Below are 24107 nucleotides of genomic sequence, written 5' to 3'. Positions count from 1 at the left end.
TGATACATCAGCTGGAGGCAATCCATTATTGGATTGATCCCTATGGCGAAGAGAGCGACTCTCAAGACTGAGCCCTGTGGCACCCCATTTCCTGGCGAAAGGCGTCGGACAGGACAGAACCCACACGTACCCTGAACATGGAAGTCATTCTCACTGCTGCTGAATATTCCATCCCTCATACTACTTCTTCTCCACATCCCATACCGGACCCCTGGTGGACCGCAGCATGTAGAGACGCTCTACGTGCTCGTTGATGTGCTTTACTCACCTTTACACGCCACCATACGATGGCGAATTGTAGTAATTATAAAAGTTTAAGTGCGCAGTGTTGTCGTGTTATTAAAGAAAGCAAGAAAGCCGGCTGGGCCACTTTCACAAGCTCCTTCAACAGTTTTACTCCTCCTCCTGTTGTCTGGGGCAGCCTGCACCGGCTATCTGGCACTAAGGTCCACTCACCAGTTTCTGGCTTGATGGTCGCGAATGACATCCTTGTGGCCCCTGAGGATGTCTCCAATGCCTTCGGCTGATCTTTCGCAGAGGTTTCGAGCTCTGCTCAGTACCACCCTGCCTTTCTCCCCCGAAAACAGGCAGAGGTGGCGACGCCACCTAACTTCTGCTCCTTGAATCATGAAAGTTATAATGCCCCATTCACCATGCAGGAACTCGAAAATGCGCTTGCCCGGTCACGGTCCTCGGCTCCGGGGCCTGATTCTATTCACATTCAGATGCCGAAGAACCTTTCTCCTGCAGGTAAAGGTTTTCTTCTTCGTACTTATAATCACATCTGGATTGAGGGTCATGTTCCCACATGCTGGCGCGAATCTATTGTTGTCTCGATTCCTAAGCCGGGGAAGGTCAAGCACTTGCCTTCCAGTTATCAACCCATTTCCCTTACCAGCTGTGTCTGTAAGGTGATGGAACGAATGGTTAACTCTTGTTTGGTTTGGCTGCTCGAATCTCGGCGCCTACTTACCAATGTACAATGTGGATTTCGTAGGCGCCGCTCTGCTGTTGACCATCTGGTTACCTTGTCGGCCTTCATTATGAATAACTTCTTGTGGAAGTGCCAGACAGTTGCTGTGTTCTTCGATTTGGAGAGGGCTTAAGACACCTGTTGGAGACGTGTGGAGCCCAGCAAAGTTTCCTGTCAAATGTAAGACCTAAAAAATTTGTTGTCTCCACGAATGGGAGAGCAACGGGACCGAGATGTGAGGATGGTGGAAGAAACTGTTTGTAATGCCAGAAGTTCATAGTCCATTTTCTCACCAGAAAAATGGAAACCGTTAGCGACACTCCAGGAATAAAGATAGTCTAGACAACACTGAAGACAGCGCTCTAGGGGTGCCCCAGGGCTCCGTTTTGAGTGTGGCCCATTTTGCCATAGCTATCAATCCCATAATGGATTGCCTTTCAGCTGACATTTCAGGCTCCCTTTTTGTGGACGACTTTATGATCTACTGCAGCGCTCTGTTACCTCCTGGAGTTCGCTTTTGTCGCCTGCTGCAGCAACTTGATTTTACCCTCCCTACGACTTTTCGAGTGGGTGAGAGCCCGAAGCCACCTTGGCTCCAGGCTCAGGTTCGCGTTCACCTTGAACTCGGCTTGCTCCCAAAGGAGATGACCGTGATTTCGATATACCGCTCGAGGTTTGTCGAACTTCGTTTGAGGCTCGCTAACAACGTCTTTATTTACACAGATGACTCCAAGACTACTGCTGGCGTCGAATGTGCCTTTGTCGTTGGGGATGATACCTTTCAATACCGGTTCCTTGACCAGTGTTCAAGCTTTACAGCTGAGCTTTTTGCTATCTATCAGGCTGTTCAGTATATCCGCCACCATCGTCATTCTCCCTATGTCATCTGCTCTGATTCTTTGAGCGCCATTCAGAGTCTCAGTGACCCATATTCGGACCACCCTCTCATGCAACGAATTTAACGGTCCCTTCAGTCGCTAGCTGCTACCGGCGCTCGTGTCTATTTTTTGTTGATTCCTGGCCACATTGGTGTACCTGGGAATGAAGCTGCTGATGCTGAGGCCAAGGCTGCTGTCCTCCTGCCTTGGACAGCTTCCCTTTGTGTCCCATCCACTAATGTTAGTGGGGTTCTTTGTCGGCGTGTTTCATCATTTTGGCATGAGGCTTGATCCTCTCTCCATGAAAATAAGCTTAGGGCTATCAAACCGATCCCGACTGCTTGGACGAGCTCCTCACGCCCTTCCCGGCGAGATGTCATTTTGGCCGGGTTGCAGATTGGGCATTGCCAATTTAGCCACCGCTACCTGTTATCCGGTGACCCCACCCTGCAGTGCCCCTGTGGTCATCCATTGACGGTGTGTCATATTTTATTGTCCTATCCCTTTATTCACTCTGGTGTTGTCCTGTGTCTGCCGTCTACCTTACAGGAACTTTTAGCTGATGACACTCGAGCAACTGCTCGTATCCTTAGTTTCATTACATTGACGGACTAGTCCAAAAAGATCTAGGCCCTAACTCTTTTATTTTGTTTATCTGCGTCTTTATAAGTACTTTCTGGTGTTACCCCCTTGCGTTTAGAGAGAGTGGCGACTGCCTGGAAAACATGAACTACCATCAAGTGTCGTGCCAGCAATGAGGGTTGGTGGAGGTGGTGTTAAAGTATGCTGTGTTTGGGGTGTGGTTAAGAAAATTCTAAATTTGGGAGGATATAAACATATTTTACAGCGGTGTGAACTGCTTGCAGTAGAGCAACATTTTGTAGACAATGATAGTTTGTAAAGAGTTTCTATCTGATTTCTGATGATGCGCCTTAGATTCTCGAGCTTGTAGAAGTTTTTTGTGGATAACACCCAACTTGAAGGACCAGGATTTGATATCAGGTTTATTCCCCTAGGAGGGTTAGTTTCACCGCACCTATAGAGACCCTCCTTCCTTTCTCTAGAGGTAATAGGGACTGAATTAAGAGTCTAGGTAAATGAGATCCTCCATGGATGTCTGATGACCTGAAGATGTTGATTAGGGAAAAGAAAAATCTCTACAAAAAATGGTTATCAACTAAATCACTACAGGACAGGCAAAACTACCAGACAACAAATTATGAATTAAGAAACAGAATTAAATTAGAAAAGAACAAGATGTGGAATCAACAATGTATTGAAATGGAGAGTCTAATAGGTGGATCAGAAACAACAGAAATGTGGAGGACAATTACCAATATGAAGAAAACACAAGTAAACAAAGCAGTAGACAACCTAATTCCCTTAAAGGGATGGAAAAAGAACTATGCAGACCTTTTAAATGAAGATAAGCCATGTGCATTAATTAAAATGAAGAATGGCTGATCACCTGGTCTAGGAAACATTCCTGTTGAATTATTGAAGGCTGGAGGAAGATATCCGAAGAAATGAATAACTTGCCCGATGAAAAACAGTTGTTAAAGGATTGAAGTTCCCTCAGAATGGAAGAAGTCATATATGGTTTCTAGTTTCAAGAAGTGGAATAGAGAAGACACAAACTGCTATAGAGGCATTAGTGTCAACTGTACAATGAGCCACTTATTTGGCAAGATAATGTTTGAAAAAATTAGACAAAATGTTGGCCACCGTATTGTGGAAGACCAAAGCGGGTTTAGGCAGAACAGATCATGTACAGATAACCTATTTGTCGTTGTTGTTGTGGTCTTCAGTCCTGAGACTGGTTTGATGCAACTCTCCATGCTACTCTATCCTGTGCAAGCTGCTTCATCTCCCAGTACCTACTGCAACCTGCATCCTTCTGAATCTGTTTAGTGTATTCATCTCTTGGTCTCCCTCTACGATTTTTACCCTCCACGCTGCCGTCCAATACTAAATTGGTGATCCCTTGATGCCTCAGAACATGTCCTACCAACTGATCCCTTCTTCTGGTCAAGTTGTGCCACAAACTTCTCTTCTCCCCAATCCTATTCAGTACCTCCTCATTAGTTATATAATCTACTCATCTAATCTTCAGCATTCTTCTGTAGCACTAGCAAAACTCCTTTACTATTTGAAGTGAAGTGTCTCATTTCCTAATCTAATTCCCTCAGCATCACCCGACTTAATTAGACTAAATTCCATTATCCTCGTTTTGATTTTGTTGATGTTCATCTTATACCCTCCTTTTATGACACTGTCCATTCCGTTCAATTGCTCTTCCAAATCCTTTGCTGTGTCTGACAGAATTAAAATTATTTCTTCTCCATAGATTTTAATACCTAGTCCAAATTTTTCTTTTGTTTCCTTTACTGCTTGCTCAATATACAGATTGAATAACGTCAGGGAGAGGCTACAACCCTGTCTCACTCCCTTCCCAACCACTGCTTCCCTTTCATGTCCCTCGACTCTTATAACTGCTATCTGGTTTCTGTACAAATTGTAAATAGCCTTTCGCTCCCAGTATTTTACCCCTGGCACCTTCAGAATTTGAAAGAGAGTATTCCAGTCAACATTGTCAAAAGCTGTCTCTAAGTCTACAAATGCTAGAAACGTAGGTTTGCCTTTCCTTAATCTAGCTTCTAAGATAAGTCGTAAGGTCAGTATTGCCTCACGTGTTCCAATATTTCTACGGAACCCAAACTTATCTTCCCCGAGGTCGGCTTCTACCAGTTCTTTCATTCGTCTGTAAAGAATGCGCGTTAGTATTTTGCATTCGTGACTTATTAAACTGATTGTTCTGTAATTTTCACATCTGTGAGCACCTGCCTTCTTTGGGATTGGAATTATTATATTCTTCTTGAAGTCTGAGGGTATTTCACCTGTCTCATACATCTTGCTCACCAGATGGTAGAGTTTCGTCAGGACTGGCTCTCCCAAGGCCGTCAGTAGTTCTAATGGAATATTGTCCACTCCCGGGGTCTTGTTTCGACTCAGGTCTTTCAGTGCTCTGTCAAACTCTTCGCGCAGTATCGTATCTCGCATTTCATCTTCATCCTCATCCTCTTCCATTTCCATAATATTGTCCTCTAGTACATCACCCTTGTATAGACCCTCTATATACTCCTTCTACCTTTCTGCTTTCCCTTCTTTGCTTAGAACTGGGTTTCCATCTGAGCTCTTGATATTCATACAAGTGGTTCTCTTTTCTCCAAAGGTCTCTTTAATTTTTCTGTAGGCAGTATCTATCGTACCCCTAGTGAGATAAGCCTCTACATCCTTACATTTGTCCTCTAGCCATCCCTGCTTAGCCATTATGCACTTCCTATTGATCTCATTTTTGAGACGTTTGTATTCCTTTTTGCCTGCTTCATTTACTGCATTTTTATATTTTCTGCTTTCATCAATTAAATTCAATATTTCTTCAGTTACCTAAGGAATCCTACTAGCCCTAATCTTTTTACCTACTAGATCCTCTGCTGCCTTCACTACTTCATCTCTCAAAGCCACCCATTCTTCTTCTACTGTATTTCTTTCCCCCATTCCTGTCAATTGTTCCCTTATTCTCTCCCTGAAACTCTGTACAACCTCTGGTTTAGTCAGTTTATCCAGGTCCCATCTCCTTAAATTCCCACCTTTTTGCAGTTTCTTCAGTTTTAATCTACAGTTCATAACCAATAGATTGTGGTCAGAGCCCACATCTGCCCCTGGAAATGTCTTACAATTTAAAACCTGGTTCCTAAATCTCTGTCTTACCATTATATAATCTATCTGAAACTGTCAGTATCTCCAGACTTCTTCCATGTATACAACCTTCTTGTATGATTCTTGAACCAAGTGATTAAGTTGTGCTCTGTGCAAAATTCTATCAGGCGGGTTCCTCTTTCATTTCTTAGCCTCCATCCATATTCACCTACTACGTTTCCTTCACTTCCTTTTCCTACTGTCGAATTCCAGTCACCCATGACTATTAAATTTTCGTCTCCCTTCACTATCTGAATAATGTTTTTTATTTTATCATACATTTCTCCAATTTCTTCGTCACCTGCAGAGCTAGTTGGCATGTAAACTTGCACTACTGTAGTAGGCGTGGGCTTCGTGTCTATCTTGGCCACAATAATGCATTCAGTATGCTGTTTGTAGTAGCTTACCCGCACTCCTATTTTTTTTTTATTCATTATTAAGCCTACTCTTTCATTACCCCTATTTGATTTTGTATTTATGACCCTGTATTCACCTGACCAAAAGTCTTGTTCCTCCTTCCAGCAAACTTCACTAATTCCTACTATATCTAACTTTAACCTATCCATTTCCCTTTTTAAATTTTCTAACCTACCTGCTCGATTAAGGGATCTGACATTCCACGCTCCGATCCGTAAAATGCCAGTTTTCTTTCTCCTGATAACGACATCCTCTTGAGTAGTCCCCACCCGGAGATCCGAATGAGGGACTATTTTACCTCCAGAATATTTTACCCAAGAGCACGCCATCATCTTTTAACCATACAGTAAAGCTGCATGCCCTCGGGAAAAATTACAGGTGTAGTTTCCCCTTGCTTTCAGCCGTTCGCAGTACCAGCACAGCAAGGCTGTTTTGGTTAGTGTTACAAGGCCAGATCAGTCAATCATTCAGACTGTTGCCCCTGCAACTACTGAAAAGGCGGCTGCCGCCCCTCTTCAGGAACCACACGTTGGTCTGGCCTCTCAACAGATACCCCTCCTTTGTGGTTGCACCTACGGTACGGCTATCTGTATCGCTGAGGCACGCAAGCCTCCCCACCAACAGCAAGGGCCATGGTTCTTGGGGGGAAGATAACCTATTTATTTTACACCAACTAATGGAGAAATTTGTAGCATTAGTGAAGGAGCTACACATTGCCTTTGTAGATTTAACAAAAGCTTACAATACAGTCCCTAGACCTAAGCTGTGGGAAGCTATGAAAGATATAGGTATGGACGATCATCTTTTTCAAATTATTATTGAAATTTACAGAGATAATGTGGTACAGATTAAACGAGGTTCCAAGTTATCATAACTTATTAATGTCACTAAAGGTTTGCAACAAGGTTGCAGTATGTCAGTCGCCATGTTCAGTTTATATGTACGAGGGTCACTCCAAAAGAAATGCACACTATTTTTGTAAAAATACAGTTTTCATTCTGCATTTGTGAAAGTTTTACAGTGTGTAGATACATCCTTCCCACTTGTTTTCAAACTTAGTTCAAGCTGTTCCCATGAGTAGCGCCGTCACAGCATGTCTTCAAGATGGCTGCTACACTTGAAGTTCGTCAGAAGTAATGTGCTGTCATAGAATTCCTGTGCTGTGAAAACGAGACAGTGCGAAACATCCACAAGAGGTTGAAAAACATGTATGGAGATGCTGTTGTTGATCGCAGTAGAGTTAGTTGGTGGGCAAGCGGGTTACGTGATGAAAGTGGGCAGGGCAATATTGAGGATTGTCCACACAGCAGCAGGCCTCGTACTGCACACACTCCAGACAATGTGTAGAGAGTTAACGAAGTGGTGACTGCTGACGGACGCATCACAGTAAACGAATTGTCATGCTACATTGGGATAGGGGAAGGAAGCGTCTGCAGGACACTGAAAGTGTTGGCATTAAAAAAGCTTTGTGCCAGGTGGGTTCCCAGGATGCTAACAGTGGCTCACAATGAAACAAGAAAAACGGTATGCAGCGAACGCTTGGAACAGTATGAGAATTGTGAAGATGAATTTCTTGGAAGAATTGTGACAGGTTATGAAACATGGCTTCATCATTTTTCACCAGAGACGAAGAGGCAATCAGTGGAGTGGCATCATGCAAATTCACTCAAAAAAATTCAAAACCACACTTGCTGGAAAAGTTATGGCTACGGTGTTTTTCGATTCCGAAGAACTCTTGCTTGTGGACATCATGCCAAGTGGAACCACCATAAATTCTGATGCAAATGGGACGACACTGAAGAAACTTCAAGCTCGACTGAGTCATGTTCGACCACATCGGCAAAAGCAGGATGTTTAGCTGTTGCACGACAATGCACAGCCACATGTCAGTCAAAAAACCATGGAAGCGATCACAAAACTTGGATGGACAACACTGAAACACCTGCCTTACAGTCCTGACCTGGCTCCATGTGACTCATCTCGTTGGGAAACTGAAAGCCTCTCTTCGTGGAACAAGGTTTGAGGATGATGACTCACTTGTGCATGCTGCCAAACAGTAGCTCCAACAGGTTGGTTCAGAATTTTACTGTGCGGGTATACAGGCACTGGTTCCAAGATGGCGTAAGGCAGTTGAGAGGGATGGAAATTATGTGGAGAAATGAAAATATTGTTCCTAAAGGGTGTATCTACACACTGGAAAACATTCATACATGTAGAATAAAAGATGGATTTAAAAAAAAAAATAGTGTGCATTTCTTTTGGAGTGGCTCTCCGAAATTGGAAGAACAGCTGCAGAGGAATGGGAATCACTGTCAACGATGTACAGATATTTTCATTAAGTTTTGCTGATGATCAAGCTATTATAGCACAAGCTGATTATGACCTTGAGTTCATAATGCAACAATATCAGGAACTGCAAATGAGTCTAACAAAAGCAGATAATTTGGTGGTGAATAGTGATGCTAAATTTGAAATACACATCAATGACAAAGCAGTTATGAGGCAGGTAGATAAATATTTTGGTGCATGTATTGATAAAAATGGATTGGGCCATACAGAATTCCGCAAAGCAGAAAAGTGTTCGGGTGTATGAATTCTTTTTGGTGGGATAAGAATATTTCCAACAGCAATAAGAAAAGAGTAGGTAAGATAATGCAGAATATCAAGAATTGAAAGAAAAACTGATGATGAAGTCAGAGCTAGAATGATGGCAAATAATACAGTGATAGAATTGAAAGAAAATCATTAAAATGGTACTGACATATGATGAGAATTCCAGATCATCGTGATGATGATGACGATGATGATGATGATAGTTTGTATCAACATGATACTGTACCTTGCCATAAAGCAGCATGTATGAGGTGGTGGCTTGATGACATTAACATTCCTGAAATGAGCTGGTCTAGTCGGAGTCCTGACCTGACACTAATGAACACCTGTGGGATGAGTTAGAATGTCTACTTCGCTTCAAACCCAAATTTCAAATATTACTACATTCTTTGGCTTCGGATCTTGAGGAAGAATGGACTGCATTCCTCCACAGATATTCAGACAACTGAAACTTCCTGGCAGATTAAAACTCTGTGACAGATTGGGACTCGATACTGAGACTTGTGCCTTTCATGTGGAAGTGCTCTACTAACTGAGCTACTTGAGTGCGCCTTACAAGCAGTTATCACAGGTGTATTTCCACCATTACCTAATCTCCTACCTTACAAACTTCACAGAAGTCCTTCCTATGAAACTTGCAGGTCTAGAATTCCTCTCTTTCAGGAGTGCTAGTCCCACAAGTTTCTCCGTGAAAACTTCTGTGGAGTTAGGAAGGTAGGAGATGAGTTACTGGTAGAAATAGAACTCTGAGGAAATGTCATAAGTCATGCTCAGGTAGCTTAGTTGGTAGAGCTGTTACCCACAAAACGCAAAGCACCTGGGTTCAAGTTCCAATCCGGTACACAGTTTTAATCTGTAATTTAGTTTTATATCGGTGTGCACTCCACTGCAGAGTGAACATTCATTTTGGATTCAGACACCTCTTTGAAAGTGTCTGCGGCAGAAGTAAAGCCGTCATAAAGGAGATGGGTGCAACACCCCCTATTAATGTGTACCAGTAGGTACCTGAATACTTCCGATCAGATAGTGTATAATCATTAATGGTTTTTGTTGATGATAACAATGTTTCAGCTGAACTGTGATGTACATAATGACAATACTAGAAACAAAATTAATATCCCTGCATACTTTGCCTTCTCCTCCAGGGTTCAGAAAGGAGTTACATACTCTGGATGGTGAGATGTTCGTTTAACAAGTTCCCATCAAACCTAATGCAAGAAATGGGAATTACAATAAATTCAGATGAAAATAAATTGAAAGCATAGCTCATTAGCAACTATTTCTACTAATAATGTGAAAGGGACTGGAACATTGTTAACTTCCTGGCAAGTAGAACTGTTTGTAATAAAGTTGTATGACAAATAATGTGTTATAAATAGGACACAGTATTTGTAGATGTCAAAATGTTTTCTTTGACAAATACCTTCACAATCAAGTGAATATTAAGCTAGCAAGAACAGATAAACAGTAGCTATATAATATATTAGTCAACCACAATATTATAGTACCTGGGAGATAGGACTTATTGTGAGTTTTTATCATAATATTTCACGAAGAAATGTGAAACACTTGATAATATACGCACAACTGTCTTGATATCATTCACAGTGTGATGTGTATTCCTTAGTCACTGCTGAACTTGTTTACTGTAGTGTCAGTGCGTGTTTCCTGTAACAGCCACGTGAGGCCAAGTGCAGTGACATGATCAAGTAATACTAGCAAAACCACCAGTGCTTTGCAATTGCTAAATATGTGTGGGAGTCGGATATACTTACTGATCTCCTCCTTAACCTCTCTTCCATCTCCTCTCCCCTCTCTTTGTGTAGCATCTCCTCCTCCTCCTCCTCCTCTTCCTCCTCCTCTCTATCATATCTTCTCCCTCTCTCTCTCTCCACATAATCCTCACTCCTCTATTGTCCATTTCCTCCTCCCCTCTCTCTATGTTCAGTTCTCCCTCCTCCTTCCATTTCCTTTTCACCCCCTGTGACTGACTTTGAGCCTTGTTCATTATTATAGACAACAAAGCCTTGATTGGGAATTGACATCACTTGAAGTAAATGGGTAAATCGGTTGAGGTCATTGGTATGTGGGGTATGAGAGACCCCTCCTGCTGTCGGATCTGTGAGGATATTAGCTTCAGTGATACTGTTTCTCTTAGTTTAAATCTGCACGAGGATAAATTACAAATTCAGACAATTCAGATTCCATAGTAGCATTGTTTTTACAAGCACATAAGACATAAATACAGCTTTCCTGCTTTCTGTTAAATCAGACTGTGAGGAAGAAAACGAAAAGTAAGTAAGAGATGTCTTCATTTTTTTGTTTTTATAAAGGAGAACAATTTGTCTAATGTAACTCTTCAGGCTTTCCCGGCGATCTAATGACATCTTGGGTTGTCGGGTGTTCTGCCGGATATCAGCGTCGTACTTGCACGATATTTCGGTCACGTAGCTCGTAACCTTCATCAGGTGCGACCTGAGACTGCTCCTCGAGTGGACCTGGTCCAGTATTTATGCCTATGGCCTTCCCCCTCCACCAACGGCTGCAGGCGCTTCCTCTGTGGTCCGCGCCCATTCCCTGCTACCTGCTGGAGCGTTGCTGCTCTGTTTTCCGTCCGCTGCGGTTCTAGGTGTTCCCTCTGCGGTCCGCGCCCACCAAACCCGCTCCTGGGGGTTTCATCTATGGTCTGGGGTACCAAGCGTTCCCCCTGCGGTCCGCGCCCGCTCACCACGACCTGTTGGAGCGTTGCCGCTCCGTTTTTCGTCCGCTGCGGCCCTGGGTGTTCCCTCTGCAGTCCGCGCCCACCAGTCCCACTTCTGGGTGTTCCGTCTTCGGTCTGGTGTGCCTGTCAGTCTGTCAGGGGCTCGTTTTCCATCTCCATGGCTCGGGTTCTTCTGTTTGAGTAGTGTTGCAGCTGGCCCTGTTGCTCCTTTAACAATTCCAGAGCCGGATCCCAGGCTCTGCTTAGCTGGTACCCTGTGTCACGGTTCATAAGATTGTCAGCCATTTTAATTTCTATCGATTCTCTTATAACACTGTCCCAAAATCTGGGTGTTTGTGCTAGAATCTTGGTATCCTCATACTTCATGGCATGATCTAGTTCTAGACAGTGTTCAGCAATGGCTGACTTAGTCACCTGTCTTAATCTAGTGTGCCTCTGATGTTCTTTGCACCTGATCTCCACAGTTCTTGTCGTCTGGCCAATGTAGGACATGCCACATTGACAAGGTATATTGTAAATCCCTGGTTTTCGTAACCCCAGGTCGTCTTTGACACTCCCCAGCAGTCCCCCCGATCTTGTTGGATGGACAGAAAACACACTTGATATTGTGTTTACGGAGGATCCTACTGATTCTGGCAGAAATAGAGCCAGCATAGGGCAGATATGCCACCTTCTTTGCTTCATCGTGGTCTTCTTCAGGAACCTGTGGTATAGTGGCCAGTTGGAGTGCCCTCTCAATTTGTCTGTCCGTGTATCCATTCTTGGAGAAAACTGTTTTGAGACGTTCTATCTCTATAGGTAGACTCTCTTGGTCTGACAGGGCACGTGCTCTGTGGACCAAAGTCTTCAGAACCCCATTCTTCTGTATAGGGTGGTGACAGCTGCTGGCCTGCAGATATAAATCAGTGTGTGTTGGTTTTCGGTACACACTGTGGCCAATTGATCCATCTGCTTTCCTCTGTACTAGTACATCCAGAAATGGCAGCTGGCCATTCTTCTCCAGTTCCATGGTGAACTTGATATTAGGGTGGCATGAGTTAAGATGTTCAAGAAACTCATTGAGCCTGTCCATCCCATGTGGCCAGATCACGAAGGTGTCATCCACATACCTAAAGAAGCATGTGGGTTTAAATGTGGCTGTCTCCAATGCCCTCTCCTCAAAACTCTCCATAAACATGTTGGCAACCACAGGGGACAGTGGGCTGCCCATAGCTACACCTTCAGTTTGCTCGTAATATTGGTTTCTGTACAGGAAATACGTGGATGTCAGTGTATGACTGAACAGGTCCAACAGAGCACCGTCAAATTTCTCTGCAATCAGTTCTAGTGAGTCCTTCAGTGGGACCCTGGTGAACAGCGATACCACATCAAAACTAACCATGATGTCTGAATCTGTGATGTGCAGTTGCTTAAGGCGTTGCTGGAAATCTTCTTAGTTGCGGATGTGGTGAATACATTTCCCCACATATGGAGACAGGAGACCTTTCAATTACTTGGCTGTTGTGTACGTAGGTGCCCCAATATTACTGACAATTGGACGTAGGGGCACGCCCTCCTTGTACACAACAGCCTCCTATGTAAGTGGCTGCCTATCATAGAACTTGCCTTAGGCAACCTAAAAGATGTTACAGAGATGCAAAGGCACTCTTAGTTGCACTTCCTTATTGCAACCCCCACCTCTCTCTCTCTCTCTCTCTCTCTCTCTCTCTCTCTCTCTCTCTCACACACACACACACACACACACACACACAGAGAGAGAGAGAGAGAGAGAGAGAGAGAGAGAGAGAGAGGCAGGCTTAGCACCCCACTGCTTCGCTCATATGGCCTGCAGAAATGTTGTTCTTTTTACTTAATTGAATTTTTGTGTTCACAAATTGCAACACCTGCAAAGCTTTTCATGCTAATTACTGCCATATAAGCATGGTCTTTTCCAAATGTACTTCAGACCAAAAAGCGATTTTGGAAACAGAAGTCCAAAGTTTTGTTAACCATGCCTTTTGTGTTCTTGTGGAGATACTTCCATAGCAACTTTCATCCCTTAACAAATATTTCTTAACATCTAACGGAGAAGTGAAACACCAGTTTTCATAAATTTAGCTTTAACATCTTTTTAGGTAACAAAATATTTTCTTAAAAATTTTCATCCCCTATTGCACTCCCTTAGGGGTTGAATTTCCAGAAACACTGAAATACACATTTTTTTTTAAAAAAATTTCTAACTGAGAAGTCAAATACCATTTGTCATAGATGTAGCCTTAAAAATCCTTTAGTAGTTTTTCAGTAATTATTTATTTTCAGAAAAACTTCCACCCCCCCTTTTTTTTTACCCACCTTACTGGTTGAGTTTCTAAAAAATGCTTAAACACTTATTTATTTTCCGATTGAGAAACAAAATTCCAGTATTTGTAGTTCTAGCTTCAAAATTTTCTTAATAGAGACATTGTATGTATTGTATTGTATGTTAACCGGGGACCTAGAAACCATGGAGAGGCTCCGTCCCCGCCGCAGCCGCAGTGGTCCACAACTCCATGGCGAGTATCGCAGTCCACTTCACCCCTCCACCGCCCCACACCAAACCCAGGGTTATTGTGTGGTTCGGCCCCCGTTGGACTCCCCGGGGAATGTCTCACACCAGACGAGTGTAACCCCCATGTTTGCGTGGTAGAGTAATGGTGGTGTACGTGTAGGTGGAGAACTTGTTTGCGCAGGAATCGCTGACATAGTGTAACTGAGGCAGAATAAGGGAACCATCCCGCATTCTCCGAGGCAGATGGAAAACCACCTAAAAACCATCCACAGACTGGCCGGTTCACCGGACCTCGACACAAACCCGCCGGGCGGATTCGTGCCAGGGACCAGGCGCTCCTTCCTGCCCAGAAAGTCATGCGTTAGACTGCACGGCCAACCAGGCGGGCTAATAGAGACATACTGTCAAAATGCCTTTCATCCCCTATTTCAGACCCTTAGGAGGGGAATTTCAAACAATCCCTTCTTAAACAGTGCCTACAGTATAAGATCCACACCCTCTCCAGACTTAACAGTTTCTGTCCTTGGCAATTTGGGTTGGGCAGTAATGAGTCAGTGAATTAGTCTGACCCTATTTCAGTCCCCTTGGGGGTTGAATTTCCAAAAACAGTGAAACGTATTTTTTCATCTCGAGCAGATGCCGAACACCAATTTACAAAGATTTATCTCCCTAGTTCTCCTCATTAGGGATCCGATTTCCCAAAACACTGAAACTCATATTTTTAAATTTGTAACTGCAAAGTCAACTGCTAGTGTTCATAGATGTAGAATTAAAAATATTTTAGTAGTTCTTTAATAATGATAAATTTTCAGAAAAAGGTTTCACCTCCTTAGGGTTAAATTTCAAAAAGTACTGAAACATGTATTGCTTTATTTCTGACCGAGAAACCAAATACTAATTTTTGTATGTCTGGCTTTAAAATTGCCTTATAGTACGTATTTAAAAAAAAAACTCTTCATCCCGTATTTCACCCCCTTAGGGTTGGAATTTTGAAAAATCTCTTCTTAAACGATGCCTACAGTATAAGATCTATACCTCACCAAATTTTTAGTTTCTATCCATAGCGGTTTGGGCTTGGTGATTGGTCAGCCAGGACATTGCCCTTTTATACATAAATGCATATGTGCATAAGATGTTAATATTGTTGATTCCCTTCAACAAATTAATTTTTGTCACACAACTACTTGAACAATTCAGAGATTTTCGCATTGTCACTTATATGTGACCATCTCTTGTAAGTATGACGTAATGCTTGTGTAATTAACTGACAGTAATTATATGTCGGGCCAAGACTTGTACCCAGAATCTTCCCTTTTGCTGGCTATCAAGCATGAATTGAAACCATCCTCATGGCCTCAGTCCTGCCAGTACCTCCCTCCTACTTCCCATACTTTCCAGAAGTTCTCCTGCATATCTTATGACACTAGCACTTCTGAAAGAGAGAATGTCTTACGCAGTGGCTTTGACACAACCTATGGGATTGTTTCCAGGATGAATCTTGTGTTCTTTTATGGAGGGTGTGCTGTTTTGAAATTTCCTAGAACCTTACCTTTTGCTGGCAGTTCTCATAGTGACTGAGCTTGCCATCTTTTTCTGCTAGTCTTTTTAACGTTAACTCATTTATCTACATTAGCGGGCACCAGTTAGTTTATATGGTGATGTAAATACTGACCTGTATTTAGTCTCTTGTCTAACAATATACATTTATAATCAAATTGCTTAAACCCCTCTGTATGAATGTTGGAACTGATTTTATGTCACCCCACATTCTATTCAGTTTTTCTTCCACATTGGATTTGCACAAAAATCTAGTCTCCAGTAATCTTGTTAGTGGTCAGGTACTGATATTGAGTGCAGAATTCAGCTGCAAGCCAGCAAAAATATATGCTGAGTTTTGTGTCTTCCTAGTGACACACTATTAATTAATTAATTATTTTTTTCCAGGTGACAATGAATCTGGTAAGACAACACTGATAGCAAAACTTCAAGGAGTTGAGGATCCAAAGAAGGGCTCTGGTTTAGAATATGCTTATATTGATGTGAGAGATGAATACAGAGATGGTAATTATAAAAGTTTATGTATATGCACGAGTTTACCTTTATAACTATATCATGCTAAATTTGGTCAAGATTCAGAATGCAAATGTCCCATCCTTAAGAGGCTCGTACTTCTCCAGTAATTTGCACAAAGCTTCTTATGGGTAGCATGTGTAATGATGACATGTTGGACAACTCAATTAAACAAACATGTTCACTGACTGGCTGAGACACATTTTCGCTTATATCAATAAGACTGCACTGTTTTGATAATGATTCTTAGGGACAATGTTTGTGTAACATTATGGTTATTTTGCACAGCAGAACAAAATGAATTGTTTCAAGCTTTAAATGATTGCAATAACATTAGTTTTAATTGTGTTACAGTTAATATAAGCAAATTTTTATTGATAGCATATTATGTGGAATTCAGGTGGTTGGATTGAAGTAATTCCCCCATTAAAAATACCTTCACAAGCCAATAGTCTTAAGCTGTTGAACGTGTTAAGCGTGTCGAGTTCAGCGTGCTGCTGAACGCTATGAAACTATGCGACTCGTGCACCTGCTGAACGCTCAGAAACAATGCGACTCGTGCACACAGTACATGGGCCCCAATGTGGTATATGCGATCACAGTGCACGCCAGTTGCAGTTATCAGCTGTACCTGGCTCACAAATCACACTATTTACGAAAGGGGCTAACTTAAAAGTATATGAGCTCTATTAAAATGTACTTTCCTGGCTTGTCGATACTCTCGTCAACTTACTCTGTCTGTAAATAAAAACAATGTCCATAAAAATGTTATAAGGCAAAAAGGAAAGTACCATGTCTGCTCAATGAGGACATTGGCTTATTCCATTACAAATAGTGCGATGAGAGTTTCAATAATTATCCACGCAGGGTAAACATTATTTCATTACTCTCATTTTTTAATGATATCCTAAGGTCATTCTTACTTGATCTCTGTTCCTACTCAGTAGAAGAATCTCTACGTGTGAATTACAAAACTTAAAAAAAAGGGCAAACTATCTTACTGCAAGTAGTGCAAGGTGTCCTGTCAATCAAGCCAATTGAACAAATTCGCCCCTCAAACATAGCGTCCTAATATTTACTCTTAACATCGAATATTATAATATATACTTAAATAACTAATAAGAAAGTATCAAAACCTAGAAAAAAGTGAAGCTTTGAAGAAAAAAATTTTTGTATGCAGTGGGATTTGACCCATTAACTTTCCTCCATCTTGCTTCAAAACTGTGATGCTATTCGTTGTGCTACCGTGACATTGGTCAATGTTCAGCTGCACGTTGAGAATATCTGACATGCTAGATATTGCTCTGCATGTTCAGCAAGACTTCCCAACATGCTATTCCACGCTACGACGTCAGAAACTCGGCACACTCAATGCTCAGCATTCAATAGCATGGTCCATGTGCCGACGGCTTGAGATCAGCTGTGACAGTGTACTGATCTGTAATGGCGATATGGGTCACACTATAAACACATGCATTGTGGACTGTGAGCTGTCCTTGGTCAGCATACTAAATTTATGTTGACAAAATATGATCAGTTTGACGGATCCATATAATTTAAAAAAGCCTTGGTTGTGAGTTATGACAGGTTGGCAGTCTGCTTGTGGAACAACTGCACCTTGCATTGTAAGCATGAAGCTGGAGGCAACTGAAACCCTGGCTGATAAAGCATCACAGTAACGATGGCGTTTTCCACCAGATTCATCTATGACAACAGTGAAAATTAACATATTCCTAGCAATAAGCATTTGACATACCTCCCCTTTTGATCCTGTCATTCAGTAAACAAACAGTATGTCTAGAGGCCCAGTCCTTTCCAACAGGAGGGATAGGGTCCCAGTGGTATAATATATGAAGCAGCAACCATAAATTACAAGTAGTTAAGCTGAAAAAGGCTGCCTGCAGTAATAGCTGTTTGGCCATCCAGATTTAGGTTTATTATGCTTTTGCTGTGGGATGGTTCCTTTCAAAGGGGCACAGCCAAATTTCATCTCCCTTCTTTACTTCTCAGTGTGTGCAGTGTCTGCTTACTGTTCACACCACCACCTCTACCTCAACACTCTTAACTATATTAAATTTGCCTTATTTTAAAGCATGGCTGTAAACAGCAGCTGTAAAACAATAATCTTGGAAAGGATGAAAAAATCAGCCAGCCATTTGCGCAACACAGGTATATTGGAACCCTTGATGTAGGTTTCAATAAATAATTTTACAGTTTTCATGAGGAGGTGCAACATATTGGTTACAAAAGGTTCAAGTAAAAAAATAATGAATGTAGATAAAATAATAGAAGCAAAGGGTACACACATATTTGTTACATCCTGTGCTGAAAAGGTCATTAAAATAAAGCTGTTTGGCTCTTGTCAAGTAAAAATTCCCCTCAAAAACAATACAACAACAAATCATGGCCATCAGATGACATCAGTGTGAACTTCATGGATACAACTTCTCAACCGCCGAATGTACAAGGCTCTGAAGTTAAGATAACTTCTGTATGGAGGGCACTGAAAATTTTGTTATCAATCTCAGAATTGGCCTAGACAGTATGAAAATGGAAGAACCTCTTAAAAGTTAGGATAGCACATGAATGCAGTAACACCATACAAAAAGAAGTCACTAATAAGGATAATATAGGTACTAAAAAGCAGAAGGTAATTAATAACATTAATTGCAAAACGAAAAACAGTAAAGTATTAATAACAGTCAGATAAAAGGAATTCAGATCCAACCTTTAATCAAAAGATAATTGTTTAAGTAATACTAAAAAAAATTATTGGGAAATTTCAAAAGAAATGGGTAGTGAATATGAATCTCAAGCCTTCTCTTTGGAGAAGCCAGTTTAAGATCCACAAGAACAGACATCCAATGTACCAGACTGTGAATAGTAAAGGTAGCACTCGTAACAAGTTAGCTAGGATGATGGAGGATGATGATGATGTGTCGAAAGCAACTAAACTACTGCATCATCAGTCCGTTAGCTAGGCATTTACACACAAAAGTTAAAGAATCCTTTACTTTTTCCTTTTTCTTTGCAAGTAGCTTAGATTTGATACACAAATTAGAAATTCTAAAATGCACCTCTCACACACTCTGAAAGTAGTTTTCATCTACTAAGCAATTAACCTCGCTGTGTTTATGCTACTATCCCCTGAAAGTCTACAGAAATAAACTAACCAAAACAATTGTAATAATGGCTATGAGCCACTTTTAGACAACCAGGGCCCAGTTACTAAAAGGGCTAAAAAATTGTCAGTGCTTGGTAATAATAAAAGGAAGGAAAAAGGGGAAAACGAAAAGCTTAGCTATTTTGAGTAATATTTCATACAGGTTCAGCCTCCTCTTTAACTAAAAAATATGGCTGTAAGGTTACATTTTCTACCAATGGTAGTCCGAAGAAAAAAATCTAGTGCACACGGGGGTAAAGATCCTTTTACCTACTCAAGTGTTTACAAAATGTTGTGCAACAATTGTCAGAGGTTAGATAAACTGGAATGGCGGACGTTCAAAGTGAGACATCGAGAGCACTTGCTGGGCAGGGGAGGGGCTATCATATATAATTACACCTACACAGAGCATTTGTTAAATTCTGAACATTCTCCAAGAAAACTAGAAGAAACGGTAATCATGCATAAACAAGGGAAAGGTTATAAATTAGATTTGTTGGAGGAAATTAAGATATTTTCAACATTTAGCTAAGTTTTATCATAAATGATCAGCTGCAACTGAATAAGAATTTCCTCAGCAGTTTAAGATGTTAGTCATGGCAGCTTAGCAATTGTTTACTGGCTGCGTGTACATGTCAAGGATGTCGTTTTCCTCAAACACATTCCCTTAAGTTACTTGTCGAGCACTAGATAGTTTGCGTCCAGTTGCTATACCAAAACAGAGATATCGTACATTCACAACTATTTTAAGACATAATGTAAAATAAGATGTCTCCAGAGTTTTATTTAGAATCTAAACACTACTAGCTGTACATTTGTATATGAGGTAAAATAGTTTATGTTGCTAGAGAAGGAAGTTATTTCCATTGTGCCTGTAATTGTTTTAATGACATTATATTTTCACATAATACTTTCTGTTACAGTGAGTTTTAAGACGTGTTATAAATAATTTTTTTATCAGCATCATTTAATTTGTAAAATATTTCATGCACTGAATTGCACTGGTTAAGGAAGGCCTATAATTTATGATAATGATGCACTGTTGTATTTGTCAATTATTGGCCATAAACTACTCAGCATGAGTATGCGAGCCTAATTGTGCGCTACTTTATTTGTCACACTTATTTGCGCATTTCTTGTGCACTCTATACGAAAGTTACCTTAGCTTCAGGCCGTAGTACATTAGTCAGTTGACAAGTTGCATCAGTGAATTACACACTGATGTCATCTGACAGTCATGACTTATTATATCTGAGGTGAATTTTTACTTGACAAATGCCAAATGGCTTAATTTTAAAGTACATTTTGAACACAAGATATGACAAGCAAATGTCTACTCATGGCTTCTAGTATTTTATCTGCATTTGTTATTTGGTGTACTTGAACCTTTTATAACCTATGTGTAATTTCTAGAAGTTTCATCTCCTTCTAAAGAAGATAATTTTATAATGGAAGAGATCAGAATGCTTCAGTCCTAAGCCACAACACAAGACGTAAATTTTACAGGAGACCAAAATAAGGATTTGGACAAATTTAAAAATCAAGTAAATAAATTTTAATGATTCAAAGTATGCTTACATTGAAACTTCCTGGCAGATTAAAACTGTGTGCTGGACCAAGACTCGAACTCGGGACCTTTGCCTTTCGCTGGCAAGTGCTCTACCCAAGCACGACTCACACCCCATCCTCACAGCTTCACTTCTGCGAGGACCTCGTCTCCTACCTTCTTATGCTTACATTACTGCACCATCTTCTGAAACATCAAGAGACCACATCTGCAGTAGATGCACCTAGCTATACTCAGTTGATACATAATGAAATCTCATTTCTCGAGACAGTGATGCTTAGGCTTGTATCATTCTGACCTCTTAAATTGGCAAAACATAGGTCAATAGTTCTAACAAACCTGTCATGCAACTGGTTGACTGATTTCACTCCCCCACCCAGAGCGCCGTATTTTGGTGTTCAAAGAGAGCACTAAGTTACAGGATTAATATGTAGTATTAATCAAAATACAGCAGCTCATTTTTTAAAATTTGTTTGTAATGTCTATTATTGTAATCATCCTTATTGTAAAAATTTGTTTCAGACCACACACGTTTGAGTGTATGGGTCCTGGACGGTGACCCAGCCCACTCTCACCTCCTCCGATTTGCGCTGTCGGAAGAGAGCTTCCCACATACGTTAGTCATGTTTGTTGCTGCCATGACTACCCCTTGGGGTATTCTGGAACAGCTGCAGACATGGGCATCTGTACTGCAGGACCACATTGACAAACTGAAGCTCAAAAGGGATGAACTACAAGAGTACAGGCTTAAATGTATGCTACTGAAACAGTCACTTTTATATTTTAAATATATATTAGAATCTTTGAACAGTTTTTTATTGGAGGATTATGTTTTAATTTTGATTGTTGGTTTGAGTTGGCAATGCTGCAAGCATAAAAGTCGAAGTAAACAATAGTAATAGACTTGTTGATATCTTCATCACATTAATAGTATCTTTGGTATCATAATACGGGTTTTTATTGTCTTCCAGTATTTTCTGTAGCTTTTATAGTGAGGCAGCAGGAAGAATTAGCTCTACAGTATAACTGCAGATGTGTCAAAGAGAAATGACGATTGATTATGTATGTACTCAAATTCAAATGAAAATGTTGGGAGCTGTAAAATTTGAATGTGACAGTTTCTGTTTGTAGCATTACTTTCCTCTATTCAGTTACAGGTAGCTAGGAGCTACAGAAAATGTATTGGGGTGGGGGGGACAGAAATATGTAAACACAAAAAACAAAATGCATTACTGTGCCTAATGAGGTGTGAGAGAACTGTTGGCATTCAAAAGAGCTTCCAGTCATCTCAGAATGGATAAATACAGATCCTGTATGGTTTTCAAGGGAATCTTATAACATTCTTCCTGCAAAATAATGGCAAGCGCAGGTAACAATAATGGATGTGGACAGCAGTCATGTACCCTTCTGTCAAAAGTAGACCACAGAGGCTCAGTAATGTGATGTGGTGACTGTGGCTGGTGAAATGCAAAAACTCATCCTCGAGTGCTTAAACCAAGTCCTCTATGATGCATGCTGTGTGAACAGGGGCCCTGTCCTCTTGGAACACAGCATCACCATTCAGGAACAATCATTGTTCCATCGCGTGGACATGATTAGCCAAAATTGTCATGTAATCCTTGACAGTAATGCAGCCTGAGTAACCATGGAGCCTCTGAAATATCATGATATGGTTGCCCAATTCATCACTAAACCCCCACCATGTTTCACTTATGTGATGTAAAATTGGCCAAGAGTTGGAAACAGTGTGAAACGAGACTCGTCCAACCAAATGACATCTTCCATTGCTGCTTAGTCTGGTTGTGTGGCACATTTTCCTGTTAAGGGCATTTGCGTCACTGATGTGTGGTTTCGGAATTCCATCTTGCTCTACAATTCTCAGCTTATGGAGCTCCCTAGATGTTTTCTTGGTGCTGATAGGGTTTGCAAGTGCAACATTCGGTTCTGTAGTGACTTTTATACACATCATCATCTTATTTTTCGTCGCAATCCTCTTCAGTGACCGCCTGTCACCAGCACTCAGCAGGCACTCTCGTCCACATTGAGGCTTAGTGGATGATGTTTTTCTGTTTTCCTAGTATGTGGTATAAATTTTGAATATGGTGTCTCTTGAAAAGCAAAACACTTTGGCTGCCTTGGTTATGGAAGCACCCTCAATACGAGCATAAACAATTTGCTCATGTTCAAATTCATTTAACTCCAACATAATGGACTTGCAACCACACAGAACATTGTTCTGACCATGACGTGACACTTGCAATGTATTGAGGACAATGTACGGGTACGATTTGTTATCAAATACAACAGCAAGAGCTGCAGGCTTAGCATCTCTGTGTATGTACAACCATGCATTTCTTCCAGTGTTTCTGTATTTTTTTCACTAACCCTTGTATGTTGTGCTCTAAAGTTGTAATTAATCTAATAATAATTCCTGCTAGGATAACTGCAGAAAAGTGTTAATAAACAGTTCTTTTGCTTTTGACTAGATGCTTTTAAGAAAGAAATATGTCCAAAGAAGTTGCTTCAGTCGTGTAAGAATTGACACTCAAGCCTTCACAGTGACACCGTATCGAATGGCAAGCACCAGGATGGAAGCCACATGACATTCATTTATTTACTGCATAACTTCCCGGTTAACTCAGCTGAATGCTTGAAATGCTCATGAATATTGATAAAGATGAATGATTAATCATATTTAGTTCTCTGCTGTACATCATTACTTTTGTAATCTACATGTGAAGTTTCAAAGTTTCGAAGAATCAGTAATGTTATGAGAAGGAAATTTACTACTCACCATATAGGGGAGATGCTGAGTCATCACAGATAGCCACAATGAAAAGACTCTCACAATTATAGCTTTCAGCCATTAAAGCTTTTGTCAGCAATAGACAGACATATGCATGCGCGCACCCACCCACTCACACACACCCACGCACGCACGCAAATGCTAATGCAACTCCCACACACGACTGTAGTCTCAGGCAACTGAAACCACATTCCAGCCTGGATTTTCCATTGTTTAATCAGTAATGTTAATCACGTGTTGCAAGTGTAACTTGAATGGCCTCTAATGTATTGCCATTGAAAATTCTCTTTAATAAACATCAAGACTACTGATGAATATTTTGAAAGTTGTGTTTGGATGGTAAGCGTTTTCATTTCCTTAGTGATGAATCTTAATTTATTACTCAGTCTGGTGGATATTTATTAAAAATAACATTGCTGCCTGATACATGTTAAGTCTACGTTATATGTACCATCACATAATCACAAACAAAGCTGTATTTCACGAAGTTTGAAACAAGTGTTTTCCACTTAGCATTACAAACAGCTTGAAAACTTAGATGCAGAAAATGGGAGTAGTTTTCTGTGTGAGAATTACTAACAAAAATTGTAGGAATTGTTAGAAGAAACTTGT

At 41.0% G+C, this 24107-nt stretch overlaps 1 protein-coding gene across 2 annotated transcripts in view; it reads left to right on the top strand.

Annotated features, from left to right (window-relative positions):
- LOC126484106 (cytoplasmic dynein 1 light intermediate chain 2) overlaps positions 1 to 24107 on the top strand; it is a 109421-nt gene that overhangs the window by 28690 nt on the left and 56624 nt on the right. For both annotated transcript variants that reach the window (XM_050107484.1, XM_050107485.1), the window contains exons 3-4: positions 15834 to 15950; positions 21212 to 21442. In XM_050107484.1, coding sequence (XP_049963441.1) covers positions 15834 to 15950; positions 21212 to 21442 — 348 coding nt within the window. The remainder of the gene's footprint in view (positions 1 to 15833; positions 15951 to 21211; positions 21443 to 24107) is intronic.

Source organism: Schistocerca serialis, chromosome 6 (assembly GCF_023864345.2).
Source record: "Schistocerca serialis cubense isolate TAMUIC-IGC-003099 chromosome 6, iqSchSeri2.2, whole genome shotgun sequence".
Classification (NCBI taxonomy): domain Eukaryota; kingdom Metazoa; phylum Arthropoda; class Insecta; order Orthoptera; family Acrididae; genus Schistocerca; species Schistocerca serialis.
The sequence above is the reverse complement of the archived record's forward strand: the minus strand, read 5'-3'. Positions and strand labels throughout refer to the sequence as shown.